A 26214-nucleotide genomic window follows, 5' to 3' on the forward strand; every position below is an offset into this window, starting at 1 on the left:
GGAGAACAGAGTGCTCACAATGGGTAACCAGATAAGGGCAAAGCCAACTTTTATCTTATTCCACTGCTGTGCTCAAGTGAAACAGAAGTAGAATCAAAAGTGAAGTCCTGCTACTGTTATCATTTCTCCACTGTGGTCCCTTGATGACACAGAATTCCCACCTCTCATCTCTGTCCAACAGCAGAAAGTAATAGCATGGGTACGTTCTGAGGCTGCAGACAGACTAGCAATTATGCTACTTGAAGTTGCTGTTGCCTCCTAAATGGTTGTTTCTGGCCCGGTGGTATTCCTTCTGTACTTTGAAAGATCCAGAGTAAGCCCTGATCTGGTTTAGGCCAAATTATATAGGTTAAAGAATTTTAATCGTTGCCTTGAGTCAGTTTTGACTAAGTGGGAGCTTTCTTCCGAACGTCTCTGCCAGCTGAATTGCGGTGGCAGCTCACCTCCAGCTCCCAGATGTTCATGGGCACCTTAGGGCAGTAGGAGACTGTTTAAACTTGACCATATGAAGCAGCAGATGCAACGAGCACACCCAGTGAATGGGAGACCTCACCAGTCTTTGAAAAGGCTGGAACCGGTCTTGGTTCCTTGCTCCAAAAAGCAGGTTCTCTTGCAAAGGCAGATCATTCGCAATTAAGGCAGACTCGATATGCCACTTGTAGGTCACCAGGTGACAAGCTCTACGGAGCCTTCCACCTGTTGGTCACCAGTTGAATTTAACCCAGCACCAAAATTACCAAGAGGCATTTTAATTATATGTTTGCTTCACACTGGGTTTAGAGCTTTTCAGGAATCGTTTCTCATGTGGGTGTCATCTTAGTTGTGTTCCTTAATCAAAGTTTCTGGATTAGGAGTCCATAGGAATTTGGGGTTGAACATAAACTGTTTATGTCAGCAAAAAACACATTCACCTTATCATCAGCACTAATTTAACCCAAGATAAGGACCCACATTTTCTGCTATCGTATGTTCATTGAAAAGGAGAATAAAAAAAAAACCAAACAAGAACTCAAAATTTGCAGTGTTTGGGGTCTTTTTTTTTTCCCCCAAAAAGCCCCACTTTTATTGGGGAGCAAGAAGGGAGACAATTTATGTTACACTTTCTGAAAGCGGGTTTCATGAATCTTTCTCAGCTTGACAGTAATACTGATTCCTCCCCAACAACTCAGCCTGAAACAGACAACTCATAATGTTAAAGTTAGGTATAGTTACAGTTGACTGAAAAAGGGAGTTAGAATGGAAATTGTTATGCAACTGCTACTTTATGAATTGCTGCCAGATCTGAAGATAATACTAAAAGCAGCCATTTTCTTCTGATTGATTTGGAACTCTCTTATCCTTCTGCGGAATGACAATAGTATCCTCTAAATGATAATATTGCTTGGAGTTTTCTCATTTCTTTGTGCATAGACAAAAAGAAATAAATCCATTCTGTTCAAAGGCACAAAGTCTTTGGAATTCACACCATTTGGTGAAACTGAAAGTGATCAAATACGTACTACTGTAATAAATTCCGATATGCACATATATTCCAACAGGGAATACAGTATTTTTTACTTCGGCGAAAGCAGAGTCCCAGCACACTTAATGCTCTACTGTTTCCTCATCAAAATCTCTTATGCCATATCAAATAGGTCACTGCGCTGAAATCACAGCTATGTTTTAAGTAGATTGCTTTAACTTTATGAATGCATCATAAAATGGGAACTCCATAACTTTGTATTGACACTGTTTTACTGTTGCAATTTACCATTGTAATGGCACTATTTAGGAAACAATGAATGAACTGCAATGAGATAATTAAGGGATAATCTCCATTACTTCGAAGTATACAAAGCAATAAACAGCTGCCAAAACTGATTAATAGCTGAAGTGAAGTTAAGACATTTAATCAATCTAATAAACCATTTATTACAAGAATATAGTGGCTTGCACTAACTACGAGACATTTATCTTATTGATACACACTGCAGTATTTTCCTTTCTTTAGGATGTAATATCATGAGGCCTTGATTGTTCTCCCATTAAAGTCAAGGATAAAACTCCCATTGTGGGCCCAGGGTCAAGCCTTCACTGAGCTGATACCAATAAAAATAAATGCTTCCTTTTAATGCAGAACAGTTCTGCTAAAAAACATTCCCCCCCCCATTATAAAACATCCTATGGCATTGAAAGGGGGACACGTTTTAGAGGCAAGGACAAATGTCAGGAGTCATGATGAAAATCTGGATCTCCCACTGGCTTGTACTGCAATTTCCTGCAAAGTACTGTTTTGTCTGTAACATTCTATCTGTAACATGGAAATGAAACCATTCACTTGTTCCATGGGATTATTTAGGATTTAGTTCATGCGGCATATAAAGGAACATAGATAGAAGACACTGTACGTGCTTCATAGTGCCTCTGAAGTAAAAGCAGAAAAGAAACAACGTGGATTGCTCTTGATTCTGTTACAACCTGTCTCCTAAACGGTGCAGGAATAGGAGTGAGGGGGGTGGGAGAGGCCCAACAGCCCTGTGTAGAGGAAGGGACAAGTTTCCTACGTTACAGCCGTGCTGCCAGTACAAGTCCAGCTGAGCTTCCTAAACTTCCATTCTGCTTCCCACTGCTCTGCCCGTGGACTTTCTCCAGCTCCTCATGTGCTGTCAGTATCTGACTTTTCTGCTCTCCCCCTTAGACTGGAGGGGTGAGCGAGGCTGCAAGACAGTAGCAAAGGGATGAGTACAGGGAGAGATATCCCCTCTGGCATGTTCTCTCACCCTACTTACACTTTACGTATCACCATAAATAGCAGTTCCCCCTCTAAACCAAATTCCTTAATAAGACGAATAAACAGGTAGCTGTTTGACTGGAGTTTTACAACGCAAATTGCAAAAACCATCTTACCGACATTTAAAACATACATAACACAGTGGCTCAAGGTAAATATCATATTTGTCAAGCCTTGCAAAACGTGCTTTTCATCAGACAAAGACGTTGACATCTCCTCATTCCTGCATAGAAAAGAGGCATTACAGCACATGTTCTCCTACCACACGTTATAATTGCCCTTTCCCTGCAAAGCAGTGGAAGATGTTTTTAGTGCTGGATGACTCTCAAAGTTGCTCTGAAGCAACCCCTTTGTCTTAATGCTAGTAGGAAGCTGCTTTGGTTTTATCCAAATAGAAATGTTGATATAGAAACTCATACCCAATAATAACAGAGGTTTGAATTTATTGTTTCAGCAAAAGCTTCTATGCAAATTAACCCTCGGATAATTAAAAATGCCTCCAGTGCCTGGGCGGGTAAAAGATCAAGCACTTGCTGGATTACAACATAGCGAGTGGTGTGATAAAGCTTCATAATAACTTAGGAGCAGCAGCTCTCGACCTTTACAGGTAGCAAGACTAATTCCACCAGCCAACATGTACTAACTCCTATCCATCTGTGCCAGATCTAACCTGTAAGTGACTGTTGGCAACTGCAACACTCTTGTCTCGAGACGCCAAAGCTGAACAGCAGGTTGGAACTTGCACAATTGGATGCAGCACAAGCAGTGGCATTGCACTCATTCCCTGTGCAAGTGTTTGTCATGGGAGTAGGACGGGCAAACCTAAAATTCAAGTCCCAGAAACTTGCCATACTGGTATCTCTGCATGCACTGCTGCTTAGGGAGTGCTAACTTTGTGAGAGAAAACACAGCTAGGTTTTGAATGACTTTTTCTGCATTAAACAAATGCAGCAATTTTGAAGACTCACAACAAAATGTTTAAATGTGTTGACTGTAGGAATACACTCACTGAGAGGGAAACAAGGCCCCAGAGCTTTAAGTAATCTTCCCCAGAAACTACATGTGGTGCTAGCACAGAGTAGAAATTCCTCGAGGCTGGGCCCATGGTCTCCCTTCATGGTAAAGCACTGCAACGAGAACAGCTGCTTGCTGTTGCTGGAATTAAACACTATGGTCATTTCTGCAACCTAGCTTGATAGTTGAAATGCCGTATTTTTGATAATGTTAAGTAAAACTGTTCAGAGCGACTTACATATTTTTATATATATAAAAAGACACACACTGTGTGCTTTTCACTGTGCCGTTCTCTTTTAGGGACAAAAAAAAATTATACTTGTAACCAATATTACTAAAATTCACATTGCCTGGGTCTATGCCAGTTGCAGAAGGATTTTCCCCATTTAGCTAATGGAATTTTAAATGATCTCTGTCCTTTTTGTAGCAAGGTTGCAACAGAGCCTTGTAAATACATTTAGAAGTACTTTTTATTTTCAGGAGAGAAAGAAGGCTGCAATTCCTTATTTACATTACATACACCAACACGCTTTCTCAAAGGTTTTCTCTTGCAACTTTACCCCCTGACAGCCCCATAAAGGAGCCATTATTCCAGGTGGGCTCCCTCACCCACCTTCCCCACCATGCGCCCGAGGCCTTGGCTAACAGCAGATCCCTGCGGAGGGCAGGAGGAGCAGCGCAGTCACATCTCCTGACAAACCCTCCTAGCCACCAGCAAACAGCAGCACTAGGAATTCCTGGAGAGTCAGACATGCATTTTAAGATGCTCTAGGAAGGAAAAAAAAAAAAAAAAAAAAAAAAAAGAGGTTTTCTCTCAGAGAAACTGCCAAGATGGCCTTCGGTACCTTCTAGTTACACAGTTGCTTCCAAATAAGAAACACCTCACAGCCACCCGCAAAAATATCCCACTCCCCCCACCCACATCCCCTTCTCAGGCGATTTATACCCATTCCCGAAGGAAATCAGCCCCTGTCTTAGCCCAGCAAACGTGGGACAACCCCTTTCCCGCCTGCCGAAACCCTCACGACTCCGAGGGCCCCCTCAGGCGAGGCCGGAGGTCCCTCAGGCGAGGCCCCGCCCCCAGACGAGACCCCGCCCCCGGACTAAGCTCCGCCCCTCAAGCGAAGCCACGCCCCTTCATCTGCGAGACAAGCCCTTTGTGCGCAATAGAAACACCCCTCCCCGTAGCCCCGCCCCGGATAAGCCCCGCCCCCTCGGGCGCCGTAGCCCCGCCTCCTTGTTTACCGCGCGGCGGGCGGCGGGCGCTGCCCCGCTCCCCGCCTCCATGTTGGAGCGCCCCGCGGCGCGGGGGCGGGGCGGGGCGGGCTGACGGGCAGCGAGCGCGGCGGGGACGGGGACGACGGCGGCGGGCGGTTGTGGCGCAGCGCGGGGAGCGCAGAGGCGGCTGGGCTCGGCCCCTTTCCCCTCCCTTCCTCCCCTCGCACCGCGCTTCCCTCCGCGCACGGCGGCGGCCCGTGACCCGGGAAAGGGGGGAGGAGGAGGAGGAGGAGGAGGGGGAGGAGGGGGCGGCCCGGCGTCGCTCCGCCGAGCCCGCGGGGAGGGAGGGCCGGGGCGGGGGTGTGAGGAGGAGGAGAAGCGGGGGGGGCGCGGGGATGAGGAGGAGGGCGGCGGTGGCGGCGGCGGTGGCGGGGGGGGGTATGTAGGGCTCCGGGGTGCCGTGCCGGGGGGGGGGACGCGGTCGGGGTAGGCCCGGTGGATGCGGGGGGCGGCCTGAGGCGGGGGCCGGGCCGCGGGGGGAGGCGCGGAGGGGCCGGCGGCACTTCCCCCGCCTCGGGAGGCGGCGGCGGCTCGGGGGGAGCGCGGCGGAAGGGTGAATTGGGAGTAAATATTATTATTATTAATTATTTTTAAGGGGGGGGGGTTGATTCGCCTCCCCCCCCCCCCTTCCCCCCCCCCGCCTCCTTCTCTGTGGAGAATTGGCGCCGGGAGGCGGCAGCGCGGTGCTCCCCCCCCTTCCCTCCCCCCCCCTCCCAGCTTGGCTTCGCTCCTGGAGGAGTTGGGTTTTTTTTGTTGTTGTTGTTTTTCTTTTCTTCTTTTTTTTTTTTTTTGAATACAAATCTGCATATTGATTTTTAAACAAACAAACAACACCCCCCCAAACCCCCCCGTCGCACGCAAGCCTGCCTCTGGGAGGGAAATAGCCAGGTGAAATCTCACTCTGTTTCCATGGACAACCCGTCCATTATCACCCAGGTGACTAACCCCAAAGAGGAGGAGATCCTGTCCTGCGCTCAGGATAAAGGTGAGCTGCCTTCTCTCTTTTCTCCATGGTTTGCTTTTTATTTATTTATTTTATTATATTTTTTTTTTTTCTGGAATTCTCCTCTTAAAAACGCACGTAGTAACAACTCGCATTCTTCAGCAACCCTATAATCCTCTCCAGGCTGCTGGGAATAGAGGAGGGCTTGTTGGGGTTGGGTTTTTTTTTTTTGGTTTTTCTTTTTTTTTAATGTGGGATGAAGATATTTGCATGAAGGTCTCTGAAACTGCGTGCTGGATACGGCTGGGAACTTGTTACAGTGTTTAAATACTGCGTGGAATGAGTTATTTAAATAAAATGGTCTTGTTCTGTGAGGGTCAGCGAGGTAACTTTGGAAGGTGGTCACTTTACGGTTGGTGCCCAGCTTCAGGGGAAAGATACCTGTGCTGCATGTGTTGGAAGGTTTTGAAATCTCAGCTGTAAAGATATTAATTATTACACTACACACCCCACCCCCCCCCCCAATTTCTTGGAAAAAAAGGATTTCCTGATTTCTCTCTGCTTTCCCGTGTTTCTCCCTGCCTGGCATTTAAGAATCCGTGCAGCTTTCAGGTTTGTTGTTGGAGGAGACTTGAGCTTCTCGGGAAGAAACATGGGTTCCTTTTCAAAGCGGGCTCTATTTACTCTGCCGATAAATAGTTGTTGCTTGCGTAAGGCATCGCACTTAGCCTGCGTTTTAATAAGATGAATCCAGCCTGGCCAGAGGTGCTGCTTCTCCTCAAAAGTCTAGACGTTGATGATTGACCTTAACCTCGTTTCCTTTTGGAAGCTGGGAGGGGTTTTTGGGCTGTAAGTGGTTGTGTCCTTGCGGCTATTGATGAAGAAAGTACGGGTAAGTGGCAGGGTTCGAGTTCTGGGGAGTTGTGTGTGATCGCTCCTGGATTTGGGGAGTTATTTGGATGTTGAGTTTATGCCTTGTTACAGGCAACGCTGGTAAAAAGGGGGAGAGAGGACAGAAATTAGAAGTAGAGTGTGTGGAGATGTTGGTGGGGTAATAGATCTCCGAGCGGTCTTCTAAAAATGGTAGATTGATGATGCATCTCCCCCTAAAATTGATGCTTTTAGTATCCAGAAAGCTGCCATTTTTGTGTGGCTCATCTTGGAACGAGTGAGGGGTCCTGTGGCATTGGGGAAGTTGCTCCCTGTTACTTTTGGAATGAAAGGCTGTACGTGGAAATCCCGGTCTGCTCATCTCACCAATGCTGGCTGCAGAAGAAGCATGGAGGTAGATTTAAAAAAAAAACCAAACCACCCTCAGGTTGGGGGTTTGAGTAAAAAATGATATTTTTGTTGGGTACAGGAGTGCTTACATAACTCCCCAATTCCTATCCCTTGTGAAGTGATACTTCCACCATGAGGCCTTGTTTGTCTCGAGAGATTTCTGCTGTTTTGCTCCGTTTTGGCAATGTGGAGCGTGGGGCAGCTACAGTAAACGAGGTGCTGGTGCTCTGCCTACCGTCTCTCCTAAGACCTGGTCTGGAGGAGATTTAACGTGATACTGTGCTCAGACGTTGTTGTGGTCTTAACAGCCCATATTATTGTACGTACTGGAAGTGCTTCGTCAATACTGTTAGCAGCTGGTTGAAATTTCAGTGTAAAAAAAAAAAAAAAAAAGCCAGTTGAGACAAGCAGAGGAGGATTTGACAGCTCAAAACAAGAGCGAGCATCCACATCAAACAAGTGTCTTTAGAGTCCTCAGTACGGGGAGCTACGCTGCGTAGCAAAAATATGCATATAACTTGCATAACTATGCAGTAACTTGCATAATATGCATTGTGTTCCTGCTGTTGGTTTGTCTTCGGCAGAAAATCACGATGGTCTTAATTGGCGTCGCAGGGGCTCTGCGGGCTGCGTGTGAGCGAGGGCGGGCTGGGGGAGAGCGGACGGAGGGTAGTTGGAGTTCGAGACCAGAAGAAACTTCAGCGTGATCTTAATACAGGAGGTGGATTAATGCTTTTTTCTGTATTTTTTTTTTTTTTAATGTGGTTAAAGTGCATGCTTTGGGTTGACTCTGTGGTGAGACTCTCAAATAACGCCAGAGCAACTTTTGCAGAAGGAGGGTTGCAGGTTTGTCCCTCCTGGGCTCCCTTTTTTTTTTACCAAGCTTGCTCCTACCTCTTCCACCACGGCATTGCCCGCTGCTGGAGGTACGGAGCTTGCGAAAACCCATTGCGCTACCTGCCTTCCTTGCGTGTCTGTGTATCACGTCACCCAATTTTCTGTTAGATTTCTTAACAGTTCTAGCAAAACCTTTAGGTCCGGCGAGCCAGGAGAGAGCCCGAAGCTGCAATGGTGAATACAGACAGGTTCCTGGTGGGAGACTGGTGTTTGAGTGAGTCCTCGCTGCTAATGCAGATTGAACTGAACGTGTTGATACAAAATGGCTAACAAACACGTTAAGGCATAGTGAATTAACTCTTTATTTAACAAACACAAGAATCACCCAAGCCTGTCTTCTGAAATCTTGTAACACAGTGAATTACGTGAATTACAACAGCACTGTACTGCGTGAGCGAGGGCTGTCCACTTTCATGAAAACCTGCGTTTTCCTCCGCATTTAGCCTTTGGCTGCAAAAATATGTTCCAGGGTACTAACTGGCATGTAGTGGCTTTGGGAGTTAGGGTTTTTTTAGGGATTTTGGGACCTTCTGTTGGTGTTTCTCGTGGAAAAAATAGATTTCTTTTTCTTGTTGTTAAGCTGGAGAGAAGCAGTTTTACAGTAGCTGAGCAACTGCTAAATAATGCATGCGTATACCTTCAAGTGTTTGATTTTTTTTCCAAGATTTTTTGAAGCTTTTAATCAGCTGTGAGTCCAGCATTTAGCTTGATTTATTTTTTTTTTTAAATGTATTTATATTTTAAAAGGAGCTTGATGTGCTGTATATGCTTATGCCAAATTTCTCTTGTGCAAGGGAGTGCGATTGGCAAGAAACAGAGCTGTTCTCTGGTCGTGGGGCAGTTATGTTTTTAGGTAAATATTGTGCTTTACAAATAAAAATGCCAGAATATTTTTCTTGCTAATCCGGATGTATTAAAAATGAGCTTTTGAGATAAGTGAAGCTGTGACAACTTGTTAAAGAGGAGCTTATTAATACCAAGATGGAATTGTTAACTTTTAACAAATAGTAAAACATTTTGAAGGTGGAAAAAACCAGCTCTTGGTACATGAACCGTTGCCTAATATGTTGCCACATGGTGGTGCACTGTATTTAGTTGTCTGTCAAAATGAAAGCTGAGCATGGAAAGTTGCTACGATCATGTTTTATTGTAATGTTTGCTCTGAAATGCATGTGGTGTTGGTGCTCCTGGAGAATTTTTGTCCCTATCTATGTCATTAAATGAGTTCTGGGAAATAAAACTTAATGTTCTCCCAATTGGAAGTGATATAGAGGTGATTAAAAAATATTTTGAACTCTAAATTCATGGAGAATTTTAATTCCCTGTTATTTTTTTTTTTTTTTAAGTAATGAAAACAGTTCTGCTTTGCAGAAATATTTTATGTTGTGGCCGTTTGGCACTTCTGGAAATTGGAAGCATTAACAAGACTTCAAATTAAAATGGGAGACACAAGTGTGTGAAAAGAGGTTTGTTGTATCAGTGATAAATGTGAGCAACTAAGAAAAAATATAAATAAAAACTACAAAGAAGAACTGAAAATCTGAATCTCCGTAGAATCAGTTCTATGGATAAAATCAACTGTTTATTTTATAAGGAAAGTATTTATGCGTATTAATTAGTTGAACAGTGACCTCTAATGTGAAATCTATACAGTTAAATCTATAGGAGACAGTGCAATGCTGATGGGTCTTTGCGCGGAGTGTAACTTCGAGAGTGTGATCACGGATGGGTAATAGGCAGACAGTCCAAAGATGTGAATTTCCCTTTTTTTTTTTTTTTTTTTTTTACCTACATGTTTTAATTTGATCCTCATAAATGATGCAAATTCTTGGCAGTTTCCATGTGCCAAGTTAAGTAGTAGCATAATAATAGCCCAGTCCTCCTTCAAGTAACAAATCCTTTGGGCAGGGTTGTTGTGTTTTCTCTCTTCATGTACGTCTTTCCTGACTTCTGTAACATCCATTTTCAGTTATTTAGAGTAACTGCATGTTTTAGTGTCCCTACAGAAGTGTATTTTTTTCTGCAATAAATTATTTTAAAAAGGTTCACAGTGGAACCTAAACCTTTGGTTTTTGTTTTAATGAACAGTTTAATTTCCCAAGGATGTCTTCACAAACAGGCAAACTTTTTTGCCTTCCCTTATTTCAAATAAAATTGGATAAAACAGCAATGAGACCAGTATTCATTTTTCATTTAAAACAACAAGTTCTTAAGATCTCGAGTTAAAAGCCAAAGGAGGTATCTTTAATTCTGTCTTCAGTCTAAAGCATTTTGAAAATATGTGGAAATATTTTGAATATTCTTTTTCGCCATTACATCATCAGGTTTCAGAGTACTCAAACACTTGAACATATGTTAATGTTCCTGAGACATTGTCTCAAGAAATGTTTATAATATTAACTACAGATTTTAAGTTTAAAGTAGCATTTAAAAAAAACAAGGCGGGGGGGTTGGGGGGGGCGGGGATGTGGAAACCACTCCAGCACTGCACTGGAATGTGAATTGCTCGCAGAGGGTAAAATTTTAAATCATTAACTAATGACATAGTTGTTATATGAAACCAGAGTAACCATATAGTGGGGTTTGTGTTCCAGGGAGACTGTAGTAACCTGTAGTAACCCAAGATTTGATTTAGGGTAGCAGTTAACAAGCTGCGGTGTACTGGCAGTAACGTGAATGATAATTTGCGTGAATATCTAATATTTAGTCCGTGTCTTGAAGCTGCAGCATTATCATTTCTTCATAGCGCGTGTCATCTTAAAGTCATACATGTTTCAATGCGGCGATTTAACTAAAGTGTTCAGAAGTTTAAAATGCCTTTAAAAAACTGAAGTTGACCTACATTTTGTCAATTCAGTATTCAGAAATGCAAATAGCATTTTCTGACGTAATCAGTGAAATGTGGTGTGATCGATGCTACACTTCATCTTTCAGAATTTAATCTGAACATTACAAATAAGCCTCTGGATAACGAGTCCAGGTTTGTTTCTTTAAAGGGATACCAAACTAAAATGCTGAGAAAGCGAAGAGAAATGGAACTCACTTATTTGGTCAGTGTTGGTGAAAGACGTTCCCGTTTGCCTGGTAGATAGGTTTAAGCTTATTTTCCTGTCATGGAACACATAATTTACAAGGTTTACTATCTTGTAAAAGTCATCATTCAAGCGTGAAAATGGTTGCAAATTAATTCTAGCCCACAATTTTTATATATGTCGAATCTTAAATATTCACTCTATAAGTAAGCACGCCTTTGTTTTCTGCTAAATTTTGAGTTGGAAGAGTTGTTGGCCGTGACCACCGTGGTTGGTGTTCAGTATTACATTTCCTGTTAAAAAGCCATTTTCAGGCAATCCTGGATATGGAAATGTTAACTCAAGGGGTGAATTTGTCCCTTACTCACCCCTACTGGATGGAGAATTTTGGATGGTTTACTTTGAATTATATTTGAAGTGTTTCTGTCTGCAAGATTTAAGATTTTCTATTTTTTTAAAAATAGGAAAAGCAAAGGTAGGTCTAACTCTCTACATTTTTCCTTATTTTTTTACCCACTGTGTGGGTCAGCCAGGGAAGATGTGGCTCATCACTCCTCCTCCTCCTCCCTGCCCAGGGGATATATCTTGCTGCGAGAGAAGCCAGGCGTGTGGATGTATGTAGGACCAGGAAGGAGACGAGACCTGCCCACGTGCTCCAGCCTCTTTGAGGGACAGAGCCCAGGGGATGATGAGATCCTGGCTCTTGAGAGCTGCTGAGCTCATACTGGGACTGAAAGTGGGAGAGGGAATAGGTTTACGTTCTTCTACGGGCAGTGGCTGCTCTCACGATGAGGTTGGTGGGTCTCTGTCCACCCAGTTGGGTCATTGGCACGTGTTGCCTTAGCCCAGTTAAGAAGTGAATCCAGAAAGGGGCAGGGGTCTTCCAAGCTGAAATAAGAGAATGGCTGATAGACCTAATGAGCAGCCTATTCATAGAATAGTCTAGGTTAGAAGGACCTTTCAGATCATCAAGGCCAATCATCAATCTAACACTGCCAAGTCCACCACATCTGCTCTCCTTTTATATACCTCCAGGGATGGTGATTCCACCACTTCCCTGGCCAGCCTGTTCCAATGCTTGATAACGCTTTTGATGAAAAAAATTTTCCTAATATCCACCCGAGACCTCAAAAACCTATTAGATGTTCCAAGACCTCACACGGATTGCTGGTGAGGGTTGTATACCGTTTGATTCCTCTCAGCAGTGGAGACCTGGCTGGAAAATCTCACAAAACTGCTCAGCAGCATCTCTGAAGTCTTCGTGTGTCTCTTCTATTGAAAGATATTGATATAAGCTGTATTTTTAGTGCTTATCTTCCTGGGCAGGAGGCTCAAACGGGATGAGATGGTGTCAGTGGGTTTAAATTCTTTGCTGAACTTCCAGAGCTTTTTGTAAGGAGCTGTAGGGAAGGACAGAGGAAGGGTGCCTTTTGTGCTGAAATGTAGCCAGAGATGTTTTTAAGAGTTTCATGTTGGAAATGTTAATCTTCTATGAATTCTACTTTTGCCAGAGTTTAACAGGAGCTTCCTTTATTTTTACTTGAAGAGGTTAAGGCGTAAAAGGGACGTAGATATGACAAACAGGGAAGGCGTAAGCAGCATCTAAATAGATCAGAGTAAAAATATGTTCTGCGTGGTCTACTGTGGTATAATTTTGGCCTTTTTTGTATTTCTAGAATGCTTGTTATAAGACAAAAAAAACCCAAAGTGAGTCCTGTATAGTCCAGTCCTTTCAGTACCAGCTACTCCTGTGAAGCATAGATATTAGCAGTAAAATACCAGCTTTAGAAAAATTATCAGAGAAAGTTCTGCACATGGTGTTGAGCCTACGTAAAGTTTGTAGGCTTTATTCGGTGTGTTGTCAAAATGATCACTTGCATAAAAGTACCATTCTTGGGGTTTTTTTTCTACAAGATAATAAAGTATGATTTGTAAAAAAAGAAAAAAAAAAAACCCAAAACATTATTAGAAGTGATTGGTTGTACTAGAATTCTATTACCTAGAAAATTTATTGTGAGTTAAATCTGAATATGTATATGGTAGACTTAGCTTCTGAGGATGTCGGGGTTTTTTAAATGAGATTTTTTTTCTCATTTCTTTTTTCAAGGAAGAACTATTACTCCCTTCTGAATGTTTATTAGTGTATTTAAAGCCTGACAGACAGAGGCAAATAAGATACTGCAGGCTGTATTTTGTACAGAAGAGCAACTCCAAATGAAGGACGTCTGGTCCGTCAAAACCTACTGTGTATGTAACTTTTTAAAATGTCTATAAAAATTCGTGACAATTTTGTAGGGAACAAATTCAGGAGGGGGGGAACGTCAATCTAAAGTTACAGTATATATATATAGATGCTTTTGTTTAAAGTCAAGCCATCTCTCGTGAGTAACCGGTCACTCAGTTCTGTCGACCGTTTCTGCTGCTGTTGCAGGGCCTCCCTGTGTTCTTGGTAGAAAGTGATATATTGATTTTTATTCACTGCCATGCTCTTCCCCCACCCCCACGGCTCTCGTGCTTCCCGACTTGTCCTCCAGGATTCCCAGCAGAATTAGCTGTAAAACTAATCCTGCTCTTTCCTTGTCTGCTGTGGTCAGCAGTAAAATTTTAAACTTTCTTGTTTACTTGATGATTTGCAAAGCTTGGTCGTTTCCTGGGTGTACAGCATTCCTTCTGGCTTCTGGGACTTAGTAAAGGATACTTTTTTAAAGGTAGGAATTTTGTACAAAGTTGTTCGAACCATACATCTAACAATTTGTTTGCAGTGCTGCTTTATTTTTCTCCACAAAAGCTGTTTTCTATATACACGCCTGAATATTTACATACTTGCACTGGTTACCCCTGAATGCACATAAATGTGATTACTGGAGATCTAATTATCTGAGAGCTTTGGTGCGGTTCAGCATGGTGGATGTGGGTTTTGAAGTTGTTTTGCAGTCTAAGGTTTGCTTGAACTGTGACACTGGCAATTTTTCCTGGTGATGGTTCAGCTAGAAGCCCTCTGCGAAGGAGTGGTCAATAGTGACACATACTTAGAAGATACTTAATAATTTATACTTGCTTCAGCCAAGCTCATTGAAAGATGTAATATTTACCACCTGGGGAGAAAGGAACTTTTAAGATTATTAAAGATCTCAATAAACGTTCACAAAAGCCTTACAAATTTAAAAGAAATAGGCTTATGGGACTTCTTGTAAACGGAAATTAAATTTGTTACAGGTACACATTAACAATTTGATGAATGTAGAGTAGAGCATAGCATTTCAGGAAAAACAATTTAAGCATGTATTTTACAGGGATATTTGGAGTGAAGCTTTGACCTTTGGTGTTTTTTAAATTCTCTCCCTTGCTGTACTTTGCTTTCTTGCCTGTTTCTCTTGTCATCACGAGGTTCTGGATTGCAACAGCTGCCTCCTCGTGCTCTGGTGATGCTGAATTTTAAGGGGCTGAGAGGTGTTTGGCAGTGGTGACTGTGTCCAGGGGTAGTGATGGTAGCAGAAGCTCTAGTAGATGTTTGGGGAGTGGGACGGTGCAGGGATGACGAACACTGGACCATACTGCATGGACAGACTGGCCACTGGCAAGTTGGCCATAGTGGCATCGAAGCTGTCTTTTTAGGAGAGACGTTCTCTGTTTCTTACCTCCCTGTTAAATTCGAGGCAGATGCCTTGATGCAGGATCACCACTGATGTATGGCAGCTTTGGTTCCTAAACCCAAGACGTTTATTTCTTCTTCATAACAATTGGTTAAAAACCTTGAGTGAATGTTGTGCTGCTTTTAAAGGGAGGAGGAGCATGAAAAATAACCAATAAAATAGAATAAGTATATAGCATGGCTCCTGAATTGAAGGCAGAATATCCCATTTAGGTTAAAGAAAGCGTTTGCTCGTGCATCGTACGGGTGACCTGCGTAATCCTTGAAGATATGGTTGCCAAAATAGTTTATCTGGCAGTTCCTAAACAGGATTAACTGACAGCAGTTTGCATATATTATAATAAAAGTAATTTTATGAAGGTACTGAAAAATAATATTATGAAGGTACTGATGGTATTTCAGCATATGAATTCCGTATCATCGGTCAGTAGGGGAAGGAAGGGGAAAATACCTTTCCATAGTGACCAGCTGAACACGTCAAGTATCTGTACTTAACATTTATCGTCATCTCTCACCGGCAGTTTTCCTGCGTTGGGTCATGTGTGCTGGAGGATGATTCCCTCTGCCCAGTCGTTTGACAGCCAGCTGCCAATTCTCATGACTTTTTATGACACGAAGCTGATTTTTGTTGAGGATCAGTAAGTTGAAAATGATTTGAGAGTTTTGGAAGCGAGGCGGGGAGGGAGGTTATGTTAGTTGGGGAATTAAAAAAAAAAAAAAGAAAAGGAAAAGAGTACTGAATGTAATCTACAGTGCAATTCATTTGCTAATTACACATTGACATAAATTGAAAAGTCCCAGAAGGAAGGGGTTTACAACATAACTGTAAAACAATTTGCATCTGTATAGAGGTCTGTGCTTATCCACAAAGGAATGAGATTTTAAGTGGATTTGTTTAATCGGGTTTATCGTGAGTACATAGTTGTGGGACTCCTTTTTCCTCACGTTTCAAAGTCTTTCTGGAAGATTCCCTCTTGTGTTGAGATTAAAGATGTCAAGGAAGCATCTCGTGAAGTTTAATGGAGAATGAAAGTGAAACCTAAAAAAAACCCCAAAAACGTCCATTTTAATTTTAGAGAGGATTGATGACTTGAATGTTTCAGGCTTCAGATTATCATGATAAAACTGAGAATTTAGTGCAGTCTGTGCCCTGAAATTCAAATGCCTTTTTTTTTTTTTTTTTTCCCTACCCCATAAGAAATTTGGAACGCTCCAGCAAATTCTTCCTGTCTGTATTGGGAAGGATGCTAACAACTTAGGCACACTAACGACTATTACTCCAATTCACTGTTTGTATTATAGTTTAGGGTGTTTTTTTCTATGTCTGTCAGACTTGTTGGTGCCCAACGTGTTACAGTTGCTTCCACTTTTTCTTTTGTAAACATGTCATGACAGGAAAAAGGATGAAAAATTTGAACAAAACTGGAAATCAAACTTGGCAGTTTTGAAACATGAATCTGTTCAGGTCTCATTCCTGTATTTACTTGTACTATTACTGCTGTGCTTTATTATAAATTACCTGTTTAACATCGTTCTGGCAGGCAAGCGAGCTCTGAGAGCAGAGTGTTTTTAAAAATGTCACTTGTCAGTTGTTTTGGTAGTGATGGGTTGTTTTCAATACCTTTAAATCAAACGGTTGTTTATCTTCAACGTAATAACTAAATAGTGTTACTATCTCATGTTATAAAAACACTAGTAGTATTAAAAGGAGAAAAATGGGCTTTCAGACAAAACCCGCCCCAGATTCGAGAAACAAGTGATAGATTCCTAAGGACCGGGTGCCTCTGGATCCATCAGTAGTGTACCAGGTCCACGAGATGCAGAGGAGCACTTGGTAACTGCAACACCACACCTCAAGAGAAGATGAGATCAGAAGGAGGTTTCGCTTTATAATTTCTTTCAAAGTGTCCTTTCCGGAAACGTCCGAAATAGAAAGAATGAAACTATGCCATTTCATTTTGCCCTGTGTGATATGCTAGATTAAGCCCTGAAGTGCAAAACTTAAGGCTGACCTTGTGGTTCTGTTCAAACGCGATTTCCACAGTGGTTGTGAATTTCAGTTGCACCGGATGGTTCTGATTCTTCCCCCCACAAGTATTTCTTTCGCCAAACTCTGTTCAAGTAACACTTGCAATCTTCCTAAGTTGTATAGCTAAAAATGTTTATTGGAGCTTTGCAACGTAAAAAAATAATTCTCCTGTGCTTCTAAAAGCAAGAAAAGCAAAAAACACACACATACACAAAAAAATCAACCAAGCCAAAACCAAGCAAACAAACCAAAGAATCCCAGCAATATTAGCAGGGATATAAGTTCTGAAAAGGAAACTAATAATAAAAAACAAATCTCAGGAGGCAACCATGTGGTGATGACCAGAAGGGCATGGCAGTGTGATTTACTTATTTATTTATTTATTAGCAAGGTCACCTGGCACTCAGTCTGTACAAAACACACTCCCACCCCTTGAGAAAGCGGCACGTTAGTGTACAAGGGTATGCATTTCTTTGAGTAGTGTTTGTACTAAAACATAGAAGTAACACTGGTTTTGTTTTGGAAACGTCTTCAATGAGTACTAAAGCAAGAGGAGTAGAATAGGGCTGGGCTGTCTCATTGCAGAATAGGCTGAGATAGTCCTAAATTCAACGTGGTAAGGGTAATATCTATTTAGTTTTGGCTTTGTTTATCCTCAGTGCTGTGGATGGGGGATGTTGGAATTCACTTTAAATAATTTTAGAAGTCCATAGGTAAAAATTCATTGTATTTTTCAGCAAACGCTAATGCACCTACAACTTAGCACAATGCTTGATTATTGTTTTTTTTTTTTTCCTTTGCTAATGGTGCAAGGTTGAAGTAGAGTGTTTCTGTTGGCGACTTTCAGTTACCACTTGGAGTCAAGGTGGGAAAACAAAACCAAAATATTTACGGTGGTGTTTTTGAACTGTTTTCAAGTAATTGTCAGCCCAATACCCGCTGCTCCTTTGGGGAAAAAAAAAAAAGGCATTTTTTTATTGTGAAGGTGATTTCTTAAGTCGCACTGTAGGTGGTCTTTGTATGATAGCCTTCAAGTAACAAATGGCTTTATCTTCTCTTCGGCTAATAAGGTGAGTAAAGATTTCTGGTTTAGATAATAATGGCACAGTTTTGAATGGTTAAGAATTCTGACTGGAAAACAGGTTCACAATTTTCACCTTTTTAATAGCTGATTAGGTGATAGTCAGCTAGCTAGCTGTTCGGAAGTATTTTACAGGAGTAAACAGGCTTTCTTGTTTTAATTATGACCATATGCATATGGCAGCTGTGATTGTGTGGGAATCTGTATCCTGTATTTTCAGTTAAACAGCTGATAAAATGTTGCAGTTGTGGAAATGATGACCCAGTCCAGCAGGCAGATGTCTTTGAAAGCAGTTTTGGCTTTTCTTTCTGTTTTATCGTACGAAGCAACCAAACATTTCTTGAGGTTTGATGGTCTTGTGCTGTAACAAAAGAAACACTGGATATTTTTCCATACCTGATAAGGTTACTGCTTGGACCCAGCATTCAGAAACGCTTTTTAAAAATAAATCTCAAGTTTACTAAGTGGCAAAACACCTATAAATTCTTGTGGGTTTGCTGGTTAACTTCTCTGAAAACAGTTGTCTTGCATGTTAAATAATAGCAAAGATGTGTTAAGCAAGAGAGTGGAATATGAACGTGTTAAATTCTTGGTTTGTGTCCTAGTGAAAGGCAGCAGCCAGCATTAACTAGAGAAGTCGCTTTTTAATTCTTCCAGAAATAAAACTAAAACATGTCAACTGAGTGGAGGACTCTGATGCTTAACCTGAAGATTCTTCTTTGCCGATGTTTGGGTAAAACTGACCCCTAGCACCCTTCCCTCTGGAAAACATCCCGTCTATTCATATCACTTCCCAGAGGTTAAATGCAGCCCTTGGAACAGTCACAGGAAATAATACCAATGTGCTTCTAAACCATGACCTGCCTTTTTGGCCAAATATACCACTTTCCGTGCTTACTGGGAGGACCACATATAATTATTCTTGCCCTGCGCGGAGTCAGGAGGTGCCAGGAGATGTCCCAGGGCCCCTGCGCTCACTGCCCATCGCTAACTCCCCTCCCCGCTGGCTGATATATTTAATTTTTTTTGCTATGTTTATTCACAAACACCGCCTCTGTGTTGATTTCAGCGTTTCGATCCTTTTTTGAGGAAAAGTTGAGCCAGATGTTCAGTTGTCCCTCAGCTGAGGATGCGAGACTGAGAGAGCTGCTTGCTTGCAGGACTCCTAAATAATGCTGGGAGAACTTTTTCAGTCAAATACTCGAGCTGTTGCTAGCTGTGCTGGAAATGTTTTCGTGTCTGAAAAATGTACGTGTTGCTGCACCTTGCCAGGTGGTCAGAAACAGGGTAATTTTCCCTGCTTTGGTTGATAAAGTTAAGAGGTCAAGGCGTCTCCCATTTTGTTCAATGTGTTTGGATATTTTTTCTTTTTTGTTTTTTAAATAATCTTTGATACTCTGTATCAAAGTGTGGCTTTGTTGTGTGTACATGTAAATAAGGCGTGTTTGTTTTAATAATTGGTGGAGGAAACTCGTCCGCTGGTAACTGATTGCAGTGGTGTAGTTGTCTGCTTTGGGATGATGTGAATCGAGTCCTGGAGGCTCCGTTAACAGTGAGGGAAGCGTGCACAGTTTTCCTCTGACCTTCGTGCTTGGCTGCGTGCAAAAATAGGCGGAATGGAGTTCAGAATCCTAATTTGACAGTTTTGTCATCAGCCCCGCGCGCTGTACGTGCCGCACTGAGCTGTCACCAGGGAGACGGAGTTGCAGAGTCCCACCATTTATCTTTAGCTTCTCTTCAGAGGAGAAGAGGGAAAACTTGGCAAAAAAAAATAATTTTCAGCAGTTGTTGGTGGTGTTCTGCTTCTCTAAGTTTAGCAGCGTTGGGGGTGGTTGTTAAAACGGGCTCTTGGGTTTTGGAGCCCTCTGTTCTGAGCAGCGTTAGGTAACGTGGTGCTCCAGCGCGCTGGAAGTCCCCCTGGGCGGCAGCTGCCGAACTACCTGGCAGAACTTAATCAGTAATTCAGTAAAAATGGAAGAGATTTTTAAAAACTTCCCGTGTTGCAGACCAGGATTGCGTAGCTTGCTCGCCGATAAACTTCAGGCAGCGTATTTAAATTCCGGTTTGTGGAAGCTCTGTGTCACACTGAAGTCCTGTCGCTTTCCTCCATAGAGGCAAACCTGATCTCAGCATCAGCAGGGGCTTGTTGTTCTGCCACTGTAGAGAAACTTCTTCTGTCTGTTACGCAGCCAGGAGAACAATATAGAGGGTTATGGAAAGGCTGCATTATTCCAGGGGCCTTTCTGACAGTTTTCACAGTTCCTATAGGATGTTAACAAATCTCCCACTGCAAAAAGCTGCAACTGAATTTGATAAAATATCACTACTTCTAATTCCTTCTCTGATGGATTCTGTCAGCTGGCTTCCTGAGTGAGTACCACCAGCGTTTTTACATGCTTACCCTTCAGCGTTTCCACAACATCTGTTTTAATTGTCTGTTTCTGAATTAAATAAGTATACTTGCAAGGTCGTGATCCTTTGCATAGTTACTTACTGAAAGTCTTTGTAAGAAACATTTAATTCCCCGCTCTTCTGAAGTCCGCAGCGTTGAACGGAAATCAATACTTGGTTATGGGAAGGCAAGGGGATTCATCTGGGATGATCACTAATGCTGGCTATAGAAGGAAATGGGATACTGTTGTGGAAGGAAGGGGAGAGATCACATGTACATGAGTATTTTGAGTGGGATTCTGGCTGGATTCATCCCATAGACTTATTGATAGTCCAGGGTACTGCCAAGGGAAAGTCCACAGTCTGCATCCCATTAAGAAACTTGATATATATCTCTTTTAACGTTTGTATTCAGGAAAGATCAATTTACTGCACCAATAGCAAAATTAGATGTTCATAGCTTTTTAGAACTGTTTGTATTTTTTAAATAAATTTCCTTTGACTTCCACTTTCCGTGGTTTGGGTATGGGCTGTGGGACACTCTCATCAGCGGAGGGGAGGAGGAGAGTGATGGAGGAGCTTTCCCAGAGCTATGTGGCCGTGCTGGGGATAGGGGATCTGACCAGTGCTCTGCTCGCAGGGCTTCCCTCTTCCCAGTACCCATCTTCCTCCTTTTGTGAACTTTAAAGCTGTAATATTTTGGAATCCTGTGTCATCCCGCAGGTATGTGTGGCTTGGCACCTGTGCAGGACCTTGTTTGTGTGAGCTTAAGCTCTAGGGTGAGGGGAGTCGTTTTGACGCAGGTACTTGCTGTGTGTTTTGGGTTATGGGGGTTGAATTTACAGCCAACTTTAAACTTCTGTTCTGAAATTGTACTTTGGGACCGGTTTAAATCATTCCGTAAGCTCAGCTGTATGCTTAGTAGTATGATTTCAATGGTGCTGGTCCGTGATACTGAGGATAAAATTTAGCTCCCTGCTGGAGCTTGACTTGGTAAGATTAATGATGAAAGTTTGCAATTCAGTAAATATTTACAAGGCAATTAGTGAGATGCTGACGCTTTTCACCCTTTTTCTGTGATGGGTGATTAGCAAGGTGATATTTTATTTCCACTGGCAGGCTCTGGTATTGCTTCCTCTCCCTCTACTTATCATGTCCCAGGAAATAATTTAAGGGAATAAGGATGCCTTAATAGTAAGGATGTGGAAAAAGGAAGATAGAGTGATATTTCTGGGGTAAACAGAAAAAGGAGAATAAGGTAGCTAACATAAAACTGGAGGGATAATGGATGAAAGCTTTTAAAGAATTCAGTGTGATGTAAATGTCAGTTCAAAAAAAGAACTACCTTTCATATGTCACACATACCCTTTTTAGGTTTTCTTATTTGGCAATATAGTTATTCAGGATAAAAATACTAAGCTTTAATTTTCTGCTACATAAAAGAATTTAAAAGAAAAGGCTTATTGTTCATACAAGGCTGGCAAACTAATGTTAGAAAAGGATGTATTTTTTTTAAGTAGTATTTTTTTTTAACCCATTAGTGGTATTTCAGCCATTGTAAATAGTTGTGTATAATTCTCTAAATAACTGAGAGTGAGGTGTTACCTATGTGTAAGTGAGCCTAAGCTATACATAACTACCTGTTCTTCACCTACAGGTACCAGGGTGTGTTGGTGTGGTGGGTGTTTTCCAGGCCCGTAGCACCGCTCAGTAATTCAGGTCAGAAGGGACATCTGCGGGGACATCTACAGGTCCCCGCTCAGAGCGGGGCTGAGGATGCTCTGAGCGTTGTCAGGTTTTGAGTATCTCCAAGGTCAGTGACTTCACAGCCTGTCTGGGGCCCTCTTCTAGTGTTTGACTACTGTAATTCTGAATACGTAGGAGGGATTTATCCTGCTGCAGCTTGGATCCGTTGCCTTTTCTACTGTTCCTGTGTACCTCCCAAGGGTCTCACTCCATCTTCTTTGTCACCTCCCCCTAGGTAGTTGTATCTGCTTAAAGTATTAATCTAAACGTACACAGGAATAAAAGAAGCGCTCGTTTGTCCGATGTTTCCCTCTTCCTCAAGCAGTTCTCTGTTCACTTGCAGATAATTAATCTGCAAAGAGCTTTTTCTTCCATTGTGTTTTAGCGATTCTCAGTTTAAAACCAGTGCTTCATTCTGTTCTCCCACTTGCCTTGGTCATGTTTTTTTCCTGAAGGTGGGAAGGATAGCGTAGCTATAGGTTCCTCACTTCATGGAATAATAGAATTTTTGTCACGCTCTCATATACTCCTCTAAGCCATTTTTTGGACTGGCATAATCACCTGTTGAAAGTACCTACCCTGCTGTGCATGCACAGCTTTTGAAATTTTCTAGAATAACCAAAATCCTACTTTCAGCGAAGTCATACTGTGTGTCAAAAAACCCTCAAAATCGTTAAGTCACTTAGGAAAATGGAAGCTGAGTACATCTGAAAGGGATACTCCTCTTTTCCAGCACTCTCTCGTCAAGGATTTGACATGCTGGTTCTTGAGACACTGCTCCCAAGGTACTGAGTGTTTCAGTAAATACATACTGTTAATCCAGGAAGTCTTTTTTTAATTGCCCAGTGACATATCCAGAAAAATTATTTGGATAAGGGTGAAGACAAAGGCAGACTCAGGCTGGCAAACACTAGTGCTTTTATGCTTGTGTTGAACAGTGTTTGCCTGAACTATAGTTAACACCCCCCTCCCACACACGCGCCTTTTAATTGGGTTAATTTTCTCCCACGAGAGGAGATGGGAAGGGCTGGTCAGCGGCAAAGAGTTGTGCCAGTTGTAGCAGGGTGTAATTGTGGGTTTACATCTTGAACGTGTTATAGGGTAGGGACTGCTGTGTGTTAGGGTGATAGCGACGGCATAGACGTCGATGTGCAGCACGCTTTTACAGTGTTGGAGTGCTTATACCTGTCGTGCTTTTACAGTGTTACAGTGCTTCTAGCTGCTCGTTACAGTAAAAGCCAAAACAGTTAGAAAGCACGGTCTCTCTGGAAAACTAAAACCAGGTAAGCTCAAGAGATGTTGTTAATAAAAATGTTGCATTGGTTCCTGTTTCAAATAGAGCAACAACATCTGCTTTCTTCAAAACCAAGCAAAACTCCCCAAAAATGAAGAAGGGAAAAGGAAAAACCCAAAAACCTTAGTGGCTTTTTAATCCACTTCATTTGAGGCCACCCTAGAGAGGTGTGTAGCCATGGTTGTAGACAAACTATTTTTTCTGGGTATGTATTTATGCAAAGGTGCTGTCAGCTCACCTTTTCAAAGACGGGAATGTAAGTAATGAGTTGTTGTTGTTGTTATTAAATTTTATGTGTTTTTTCACTCCTTGACAGTCATGGTCCTAACTACATAGTGGTCTCGCTCCTGAGCAGTTTGCTGTTGTTACGCACTTGTATATTCATACTCAATCTTGACATCAATTAAGTTTGTCTGGATTTAAAATTCAGATCCTTTGCCTTTAAAATTCAACTTTCTCTGCATTAAAACTGGGTAGTTCATAATGTCCTGCAGCAATTTTGCTGGCAGTTTGATGTATTTTCTGTAGAACGCACAGAACCTGAGCGTGTATAATCTCAGTGAGTAGGAGTTATGATAATGGCTCTTACATACTATAGTGTGAACGTGAGGAAACTTTGGGCACTAGTGTCACTGCTCTGCCGAAAATTAGACTGAGGACTTCAATGGTACCAGGTAGTTACTGTCTCCCTCCAGAAATGGCATGATGGTGCATAAACAGCTCAGTGTTCCTGAACAAGAAGCTTAAATAATTGGATTAATTTTAAATAAATTGCCATCCAACAGCTTTTTACTTTTTTTTTTCTGCGTTAGTTCTTTTTTCCCCAAATGTATAATGATTTAAAATAGATTTTGAGTTTACAGCGTAAGGTGATACGTGCGTTGACTTCACGTAGAGAAGGAGAAGGTTGGGTTTTGACACAACAGCAGTGTTGCAGACCTTGGTGGTTTGAGGTGCTTTTTCAACGTTTCTTTCACTCTGCCTGTTCTCATTTCCTGTGCCAATTACGTCTTGCTCTACCAGGAAGTTCTGTAGATCACAACAGAAACGTGAACGTCAGCCTGGAGTATCTGTCCTTCAAAATATTCATCTTTACTGCAATAAACTGTAGTATTTGCAGCTGACGTAAGTCCTGTCTTTAGTTCCGTGCTTCCCTCATTTTCCTCCCCGTTAGAAACGAGCCTCAGTCGTGTCCGCACGAGGCTGCGGGAGGAGCAGGGGTTAAAGATTGCAACAAGGGAGAACTTGCCCCTTGCAAAATGCTCTCCTGAGGTTACAGCAAACAACTGTTAAGACTAACTAGGGATTTTTTTTGGTGGTATTAGTGCTGGGGGTACATTGTATTTTTTTTTTTTTTAACTGTTGTGGGTAGGATAATCTTTCTCTGCTGCCTGAGTTTAACTTTCCCAGGACATGTGGGACGACAGTAGTTCAGGTACTGCTTTTTGCCCTAACTTCTTGTTTTGGCCCAGAACCTGCAGAGGTGAAATAGTTTAGTGCTTCGTACAACCTGCTGTTCACACAGCCTCAGGAAGAATGCATATATTTTTTTATTATTATTTTAGCATTTCATCAGAATACCATGAACATTAATTTTCTGTACGGAAGATTAAAAAAAAAAAATACAGGGTAGATATTCCTGTAGAAAATCTGTACCTCATTTAAAAAATCCTTCTGAGGCCTGTCTTCAAAGAAAAAAAAAATTGTATTAAATTCCTTTTGTGTCTCCCAGTAAAATTCTGACATATCCTTTCTTTAGCTTCAGCTTTCCCATTTGCGGTGTCGGGTGTTTTATTGCCACAATACCAACTCGTCCATAAGAAGCCAACTCTCTCCCTTTTTAAAAACTGTGTCATGATAGCAGGTCGCTTATATTCTGCTAATTTTCTCAAATAAAACAATTTGTGCTAATTACGGCTTTGGTTTCTCACATTATTTGGGCGTACAAATGTCACACTCAATAGCACATTTTCTCATTGTTTGTTGGTTTGTTTTGGTGACAATACTGATGTTCCACTTCAGTGTTTCGCTTTAAGATTAACATATCATTAAGCAGTGTAATAATGTCTTTATTCTCAGGCAGTGAAATGGCAAGGGAAAGCAGGGCGTAGTTTTGCAGTTTATTGAAAGGAAGTAAAAAAAAAAAAAAAAAAAATCTCTGAAAGTGGATTAGCCAATTCCTTGGCGCTCTCTGCTATGGGATAGCAAGGCCAAAACTGAAGCATTTACAGTAAAACTCATGTTTGCGGAGGTGGATTATTTTTCCATTTTTGCCAAATGTTGCAAAACACTGAATGTTAGTACCAAAATAATCCATGTAGCTAGTTTTTTTTGCATAATTTGGGGACGAGTCTCTGATTTACCAGCAGTATTTGGTCTCCTTTTATAATAGATTGTGCGGTATGTCTCTGGTATGGATGACTAGAGGTCTCTTTAACAACTGGAGTTTGGCAGATTAACAGTTAAAAGAGTGTCTTTGCTTTTGGAGCAAGAAGTTAATCTTTGACAGCATATTTTTGATGTGTTACTGAAAACCATTTTGTATGCGAGCTCTGCTGCTATTTTCGGTGTTTGTTGTGGGGCTCTTTTCAGCAAAACTGCTGTCAGTGATAGCCCCGTGGAATCCAAAATAGCAGCTAATCAATGGGTGTTTTATCCATGGAGTTAAGTGCTTAACTCAAATGGAAAATAGATTTATAAAGTAAAATAAAAAAAAAAATCTCTCCGGCGTGCTGTGACGCCTCGTCTTCTCTGTTTCCTCGTGTGCGTTTGGCTCCCTTTTTGGATATAAGATTAAACAGAGGTT

The 26214-nt window shown here is 41.9% G+C and overlaps 2 protein-coding genes across 4 annotated transcripts in view; one reads left to right on the top strand and one right to left on the bottom strand.

Annotated features, from left to right (window-relative positions):
- Positions 1 to 235: 235 nt before the first annotated feature.
- Positions 236 to 5869, bottom strand: LOC134512355 (WAS/WASL-interacting protein family member 3-like). The gene is made up of 6 exons (XM_063327795.1): positions 5030 to 5869; positions 4407 to 4552; positions 2887 to 2993; positions 554 to 696; positions 444 to 470; positions 236 to 325 (listed from the first exon to the last, which is right to left on the bottom strand). Exons 1-6 carry the CDS (start codon positions 5867 to 5869, stop codon positions 236 to 238), a joined length of 1353 nt encoding a protein of 450 aa, XP_063183865.1.
- The window catches only part of CTDSPL (CTD small phosphatase like), an 86370-nt gene continuing 65982 nt past the window's right edge, over positions 5827 to 26214 (top strand). For all 3 annotated transcript variants that reach the window (XM_063324321.1, XM_063324322.1, XM_063324323.1), the window contains exon 1: positions 5827 to 6047. In XM_063324321.1, the coding sequence (XP_063180391.1) occupies positions 5972 to 6047 (76 nt within the window). In that variant the 5' untranslated portion in view covers positions 5827 to 5971. The remainder of the gene's footprint in view (positions 6048 to 26214) is intronic.

This window comes from Chroicocephalus ridibundus, chromosome 2 (genome assembly GCF_963924245.1).
Source record: "Chroicocephalus ridibundus chromosome 2, bChrRid1.1, whole genome shotgun sequence".
In the NCBI taxonomy this organism is placed as follows: Eukaryota; Metazoa; Chordata; class Aves; order Charadriiformes; family Laridae; genus Chroicocephalus; species Chroicocephalus ridibundus.